The 8,720-nt window shown below is 36.0% G+C and overlaps 1 protein-coding gene across 1 annotated transcript in view; it reads right to left on the reverse strand.

The window, feature by feature from the left end:
* LOC131971831 (dihydropyridine-sensitive L-type skeletal muscle calcium channel subunit alpha-1-like) overlaps window positions 1-3,599 on the reverse strand; it is a 40,451-nt gene extending 36,852 nt beyond the window's left edge. The window contains exon 1 of the mRNA XM_059333463.1: window positions 3,262-3,599. Coding sequence (XP_059189446.1) covers window positions 3,262-3,443 — 182 coding nt within the window. The 5' untranslated portion in view covers window positions 3,444-3,599. The remainder of the gene's footprint in view (window positions 1-3,261) is intronic.
* Window positions 3,600-8,720: the final 5,121 nt, after the last annotated feature.

Genomic DNA, 8,720 nt, shown 5'->3' on the forward strand with positions numbered 1-8,720 from the left:
GAGCTGTTGTAGTAGGATCATGACAATCATTAGTTGTTGCAACCAAAAATGAAATAAAAAATAATAGTGTTGCCTCTCCTAGTCTTCACTGGTGAATACCACATTATGCCATTATAAGTCCTTCATTTAAATCTTTTTAACCCTTTGATGCACAACATGGGTCTAAAGTGACCCGACTAAAGTGAAACGAAAGTTTTTATCTTCTATATCTTTGCAATAAATTAATTTCATCTTTCAGTATTGCAGGTTTTCCTCAATTAACTTGTTTTTGATCATCGTACATCCTAATTTTTTGTTTTCATTTCTTACTTTTTGAATAAAAAAAGTTTTTTTTAATCACTACGCTTCTAATGCACAAAGTCATTTTTGACCCATGTTGTGCATTAGAAGGTGTTTATATGTTGTCACCAATTTAAAACCAAACAAAAAAGACACAAATATTAACTGTCCTATTTTGTTAAATTTGTGTTTTTCCTATGGAAATTATTATTTGGTGGCTCTAATAAGTCTCAAATGTTAAAATATGTCTTATTTTTAAGGTTTAACTTTAAAAGAGTTGTTAGAACCACCAGATTACATTGGAAAATCACAAACATAGTTACACATATATTCAAATTGTTAATTTAGTGTATCACTTTTTGTATCACTACGCTTCTAATGCACAAGGTCATTATTGACCCATGTGTGTAAACTTGATGTAATAATACAAAAACTACTATTATTCATAAAGAATGAAAGGAAAAATGAATATTATGATCTGTTGTAATAAAAAAAAGATATTCAAACACACAGCCAGCATGAAATAACATGGGGAATGAATCATTTTTGACCCATGTTGTGCATCAGAAGGTGTTTACATGTTGTGCATCAAAGGGTTAAAGCACCAACAGCTCCACAGACTCTGCTTACATTGATCAGTGGCTCTAAATTCTGCCTGAAACATCATCCAGCGAGCTGCTCACAGTAAATGTAATCTTGTCTGCTGTGCTGCTTCATTCCCGTCCACAGGGGGCGCTCTGAGAGAATTCCCCTGCCAGGTCAGCATCATGTCTTACTGTGATGCCACACGACAGCTGCACAACCCAAGAATATGACCAAACCATTTAAACTCAGACTGCTCATCAGGGAAAATACCTTCTGGTTATTCTATAATATATATGTATTTATCCTTAAAGCTGTGTAGCATTGACATGACATTTTTAAAGTACAACGAGGAGGATTTAGGGGGTCTGATTGTGTAATTCTGCACTAATCACAGTAAGTTTCTGTGTTACAGAATCACATACCAATGTGATTAAAGTGTTGCAGTAAAAACCAATGACGTAGGTCAGCTTATGGAGTCCAGTCAAACTGTTCAGATAAATCATAATTGTTTACTTACACCCCTAATGTTATAAAACAATAAATCATAATTGTTTACATCCCTGTAGAACCTGATAATGTAATAAATTCCAGATAATGTAATAACCCCGATAATGTAATAAAAATCTGCACTTGAGTCCATTGAATATGTAATAAAACCTGATAATGTAATAACTTCCTGATAATGTAATAAAGTGCATTTCCCAATAATGTAATACACTTTTTTCCCCCTTTTTTTTTTTAACCAATAATGTAATAAAGTATAACACCAAGCACCTTTAGGTTTCAAGAAGCTGTTGAATGCATTCGGTTGTCATGGATACCTCGTTTGTGAAAAACGGATAAACGGGGCAAAAGTGAATAAACATTCAACTTTGACCTGTTGGTGGCGCTAGAGCTCTTGAGCTAGAGTTGATACACAGTTTCACCACTTGAACCCAAGTAATGGGTGGTCTGCTGATAAATTATTACAATATTGGGGAATTATTACATTATCAGGACTTGTGAAATGAAGGCTAACCTGATAATTAAATAACCTCCCATTAATGTTATACTTTATTACATTATTGGTAAAAAGTGTATTACATTATCGGGAATTTATTACATTATCAGGTTCTACAGGCCCTAATGTTATAAAATTGGCATTGAACTCTGTATTGTGGTGACACAGACGTCACTGGATAGATATGATTCTATTTTGGATGCAGAATATGTATTATCCAGGAATGGACTCAGGTCAGGCTAAAAGCAGGATATATATACAAGCTCTATAGGGGCCATAACATCAGTCAGCAGCCGCCTTGTGTTCAGGCTTCTAATCATCTTTCAGAGCTGCTATTTCCACATTAAAAGCGTAATGTCAGCTATCAGGACACTAACAGGCGGCTGACAGATGTAAATAGATCGGATTAAGGAGCTCTGCAGGTGAAAATACGGAGGCTTCCAAACTTGACTTTGACACACGGCTGCAGGATACATAACAAAAGTCTTAACACTTCAGGGATCGCCTTAACACAGATTTGACAGGGACTTGGCCTGGCTGTGTTTGGTACAGGTGAACTACATGCTGATAATTCACCGGCCTGCAGGAACAAGCTGCTCTAAGACATGTGTGGTACATTGGCAATACTTCTAAAACATGCAGGCTTTAAAAACACTTTAAAAGCACATTTTGGACACAAACACAAAGTCTGTGAGGTGTGTATAATGTAGGCAGGTGTGTGTGTTTGTGTGTGTGTGTGTGTGTATGTATGTTCTTGTACTTCCTACATAGTGAGGACCAGAACACATTTTTAACCAACAGAGTGAGGACATTTTTGCAAAGTGAGGACATTTCAGCCGGTCCTCACTTCTTTAAAGGCTTTTTTGAGAGTTCAGACTTTGTTTAAGGGTTAAAGATTACATTAGGTTTATGTAAAGGTAACCATAATAATAAAAAAAAAGAAGAAACTGTATTGTGTGGTTACAAAACTAACTAAAATTATAGTGAAAATGTCCTTCTTTTCCATCTTTGTCAACTTTGTACATACATAATGAAGATGGATAAGACAAAGGAAATAAAGGCAAAATTTACTGTTTCCTCTTTTAATCTCCCACCCAACAAATACCCCATTACAAAAAAACTAAAACTAATAAAAACTTAACTAAAAATAAAGCATTTCAACAAAATAAAAACTAAACTAAAACTAGGAAACTCCCTCTAAGAACTCATTAAAATCAACAGAATTTGAAAACAAAAAATCACAACAAAATTAAAACTAAAACTGATGAAAAATCCAAAACTATTATAACCTTGCAAGGGAATTCACTGTTCCAATGAGGGCCCTCACAAAGATAGAGGTACAAGAATGTGTGTGTGTGTGTGTGTGTGTGTGTGTGTGTGAGTGATTTAAAGGATACTTCCACTCCACAATGCTGGTGCAGGCCTTGCGGAAGGGGTTTTTCAGGTTGAAGAGGAAGAGGGTCCTGGCAGGTCGAGGGTTTCCCCCGGTCGCCTGCATCTTCTTCAGCTTCTCCCTCTGCTTCCTCTTCAGCTCCTCTTCATTCATGATGACCGGCTTGGCCTCCGCGTTGGACGCCATCTTGACGCCTTGGCCCTAAAAGCTGCTCTCAGTCCTGTAGAAACGAGTCTCCTCACTGTCCGTAATCCCACAAAGACTCTTTATACCTCCTGGTTTTTGTGAAAGGCCCCCCTGGGTTCCTGACCGTCGCTGCTCCTCCGCCGGCCGGCCTGTCGTCTCCCCTCGCTCCCTTTGACTCCCTCACACACAACCACAGGCCTCTCCTCCTCCTGGCTGAGGGCCTCTGACTGAAAAACCCCCTTCAGCAGGGAGAAATAACAGGAGCCTGGAGCGGCTGGAGGAGCAGTTGGCCCTGCTGGAGTTTAAATTTAGACTGTGAACCAGTGACAGGCCATGCTTGGGGATGGTTAAGAGGGTGGGGGGGTCGGAGGGGGAAGATGGGAGTAAATGGGATCAAAGGGGGGGGGGCAGGGGGTTGGAGCAGGGCAGCAGAGGCAGACGAGAGCAGAAAGTGGAGTAGTTTGTAGTTTGGGGGGTCTTACAGTACACCGGCCCCCTGAACCTGCACTGGGTTTCAAAACAGACTGAGCTGCTTAACACTGAACTCTAAACTGTGAGAGGAAATATACACTGTGTGACATTGTGCAGGAGGGAATCATTTTTTTTGCACAACCAAAAAATTATTGAGAGACCATTTGAAATTGAAATCCAAACTTTCACACAGTGTGGGAATCGATCTTTGTACAAGAAATGTGAACTGGGTGGTCTGGTTAGCAAGTAATGGTTTATAAGCAGAGCTTAAACACTTGAAAATGTTTTTAAACACACTATAATGTAGATATTATTATGCAACTATAACTCCACCTGCAGAGGAGTGTGTTAAAAAGACTCCAAACAGGTAACACTTTATATTAGGGAACACATATTCAACATTAATTAGTTGCTTTTTAGCATGCAAAAAAGTAACATATTGGCTCTTAATTAGTCCTTATTAAGTAGTTATTAATGCCTTATTCTGCATGGCCTTATTATACAACCAGTAAGACATTAACTAAGAGTTTTACTCAGAATTATTGCTTATTAGCAGTATGAGGAAGTTGTTGTATATGACTTACGATCTTAATATGCTTTACTTACTTTGTAGAGTAATGATTGACATTATAATCTACCAATCCTCATCCAATCATCCAAAAGGAGCAACCAGTCAAATCAAAGGTCTGGAGAAGGTGGCTAATTTGCCGTTTCCATGGTTTCGTTCACCGCTATGTAGAGACTTATAAAGTCCTTACAAAGTAAAGCATGTTAAGATCATAACTCATATACAACAACTTCCTTACGTATTACTAATAAGCAATAATTCTGAGGTTATTGAGGGAAAACTCTTAGTTAATGGCTTACTGGTTGCAAGATAAACTATCTACCACTTCTAAATCTAAAGTTTTTTTATCTTGGTAAGAAACAAATTGTCAGGTCACTCTGCTCGGGCCAGTTCATCGCTGGTTACAGCTTTAATTTATCTTGTTTTAAGAGTTATTTCTTATTTTAAGCATTCAACATGCTTATTTCTAGATTTAATAATCTTAATTTAAGAAATCTTGTCAAGTGAAATTATCTGTCCATGCAGCAAGATCATTTTCCTCAGATTTAGTGTTTTTATCTTGTTTTTAGACACACCTTTTTTGCAGTGTAGTGCTTAGTATGTGGTAAATAGTTTCCAAAGTGTGTCATAATATAGAAAATGCAAAGAAAAATAAGTCATTTAACTGATTAACTTCAACGCCCCATTTTGTCATTTATGATTAACATGTGCTAAGAATCATTCATTTGAACTGCAGAATGTTGCAGAATATATCAAAAATATGCTCATGTCATCACATTTCCATTTAAAGTAGAGTTAATAAATGATATTAATCTAGGGCCAAGCCCTAAAGAAATTAGTTTGGATATTGTTATGTGGATTTTTTGGGGACAAAATGTGTCAGAAACTGACAATATAATGCTCAAATTGTTCCCAAACGCTGAACACCAGATCAGATGTGAGGACTGAGTCACATATTGTGTTCTGTCGCCCCCTACTGACGGTCAACACACTCAGTGGTGACTTCTGCAACAAACAGGAGAAATAGAATGAAAAGAAATCTCATTCAGTGTTTTTATTTTTTTAATGAATTAATCAAACTGAATGTGTAGACATGAGCAGTGTGGTGCTCAAATTAGGCTGGAGATAATGGTAGAATGGTCTTGTCATATTTTTTCATCCTTGTTTTTTTGTATTTGTAATATTTCGAAACAGTAACACTGTCAAATTACATCAGAAATAGGGCGTAACATTAAAAATTGCATATCACCGTAGTAGACACTTTTAATAACCGTGAATCAAAGAATAGCACAAAACTTTTTTCTGTCATAAACTGGAAGAAACACACATTTTTGCTGTAAAAATATAACATTTTCATGCAAAATTAATGGAGAAATAGCATGATGTGTAAATGAATGACATAATTCCCCTAAAAATAACAGGAATATTCAGTCGAAACTTCAGTTTTTGCTGATATTTACATTTAAATTGAAAATATAAAATCCATTTACTGTCATTTTTAAGGTGAAGTTCTGGCAACCACAGCTGCTGGTATTTTACCGTAAATAAAAACAGATTATTTTTTACAGTGCAGCATTGAAGAACAATGAAATTATTTCAATTTAGCCTTGCCAGGCCCCCCTAGGGGTCACGCCCCCCAGTTTGGGAACCACTGTACTAAACATTGATATCACTCATAATTTTAATTAATTATTAATTAATTATACCTAAATCAATGAAACACACTTCAAAAGACAAATAATAAAACTCTGTCAGCTCCCAAATGGCTCTTCATTTTACCATTTATACCTTTTATAATTCAGCCAAATTTAGCGCTGTTTTGACTTGTGATTTGTATTTGAACACATATATCACTTAAATTAACATAAATTGCTGTAGCTAGTCGCATTTACAGTTGTAAAATCCCTTGTTAACTCTCTAACTTGCTTGAAGAAACACTCTACACTACACAAAGCAGATAGAAAATGCCTATAAAAACCTAAGCATAGAAATTAAAAAAGGACAGCTATTGACATTTAAAAAAAAATCTAAACACACACACCTAACAAAACAAGTAAAGTACTGAAAAAATAGAGATTAAATACAGCAATCAAGTAAATGTGCTTTGTTAATGGCAACTACTGACACCTGGACAAAAAAATACAGTTTTTTGTATAGAGTAAAAATAATAATAAATAAACAACATAATAAAAAGAAATGTAATATAATGTGCAAAACAGCAGCATCAAACAGCAACTGTAACTTTTTATTATTTTTTTTCAGGGCGGATTGGCTTTGAGAAGACCAATTATATATATTATTAATATTAATTACTTCAAATTAAATAATATTATTTTATATTATAATAGTTCTGTCATTGTCACCGTCTCAGCTGAAAACATAATGATGCACATGAAGGCCCAACAAAGCCAGGAGGCCTCCTGATTCTGCCATTTAACCGTATTATCAGCAGCTTTACTGCTTTATGACGTCCTCCAGTGAAGATAGCTTTAAAGCTCTGATAAAAGCCACAATTTATCTCTATGCATCGGAAAGTTTGTTCATTTTCTACTGCAAAATACAGGACAAACAAACCTATTTCTAATCTGGTGAATTCACGGTCAAAATTGAATCTACAGAATCAAAATAGAAGGAGTCTCTATCTGTCCTTTGACTATTTAACTGTTCATCCAACTAACTTTACACCAAGTACAGACAAAGAAAGAAACTGAGATGTTACACTGTTGAGTATGAACTCTTGTTCCTGGAAATAGCCTGGTCCCAAATGATGCAAATATAATAATGTCAGTGAAGAGGCCTGTTGCCAAAGGGCACACTGACATAATGCACAAACTTTTTCAAATTGGCATCATCTAGCAACCCTGCAGATCCCTCAGGTGAAGTGTAGCTGGTTTAACTGGTTGGGTCATAACTGGATTGTGTTTTTGATTGTCATGCCAGGTGTTTAATGATCCCATTCACAGGTATGTGGAGTTACACCCTCTGCTCATCAGAATCACTGACACACCTCAGTTCCAGAGACTTCGATACATCAACAACACTTTGTTTACCCAGGAACATGCCACAAACAATTCAACACCTGATTGGGTATGTCCACATGTTATCAGATAGATACAGATATGTGTCTTAAGGTCATCACAGTCTTAATAAAGTTAAGATTGGTTTGCTTTGAAGCACCTTATACAATCAATAAATCAATAAAATCAAAGTAAACACATTGCATGCTGTGTTATAGGTATAATAAAAGTCCATATGACATGTTTGCAGCAGGATGCTGATGTGGTAATTGTGTGATAAATTCTGTTTGGTTAAAGGGTGAGACAGCCGGAACTCACCATCACTGACAGAGACGTCCTTTGTGTGCAGATTGCTGGTCTTTGCCATGATCTGGGTGAGTGATACACATATTTTCACTATTACATGTGATACGTTCTGAATGGCAATTCGAAGGTGTGATTACGAGTAAAAAGGAACGTGAAACTATCCATAAATTATCAAATACCAGTTGCTGTGGATCCAATGTTCAGGGGTCATGCATGTAATGGCTCAAATGGTCACATGAAAATATACAATTTATCTTCTTTAAAAAAAATACAGTTTTCTTATTTCAGTGTTGAGTGACGACCAATTAAAACTCAACTGTTCCTGCAGATCGGAACAATATATTTGAAGCACTTTGAATTACTTGGAGGGATTTTAAGGATTTAATGAGGACTAAGGACTAATTTTGCAAACTTTTCTTTGGTATATTCAAACTCAGTTGGCTTCCATTCTGTTCAAACACATGATCAACAGGACCCGAGGAGCTGGCTGAAGCATGCAGGAGTCTGTACTATTCCATCTCTGAAAACCACTTTCCCAGTGAAATAAATAAAAAATATGAATATTAATATATATATATATATACACATATACACACACACATATAAGTATATATATATATGTGTGTGTGTGTGTGTGTGTGTGTGTGTATGTATATATATATATATATATATATATATATATATATATTCTGACGTGGACCACTCTACATAATCTGTATTTATAATTTTGGCTCTTATAGTAGCATTGTGTAAAATAGTTTCACTTCTTGAATATATAGGACTTCTTCTTATAGCCCAATGCATTTCTACATTGTGGTTCCTTTACTTACGTAAGTTCTTCTTAAATATAGACAACTACAGTGGTGGACTATCTAAATAACATGTCCTGCCATGTGCACAATGCATGTCTGGTGC

The sequence above is a fragment of the Centropristis striata genome, chromosome 5, assembly GCF_030273125.1.
Source record: "Centropristis striata isolate RG_2023a ecotype Rhode Island chromosome 5, C.striata_1.0, whole genome shotgun sequence".
In the NCBI taxonomy this organism is placed as follows: Eukaryota; Metazoa; Chordata; class Actinopteri; order Perciformes; family Serranidae; genus Centropristis; species Centropristis striata.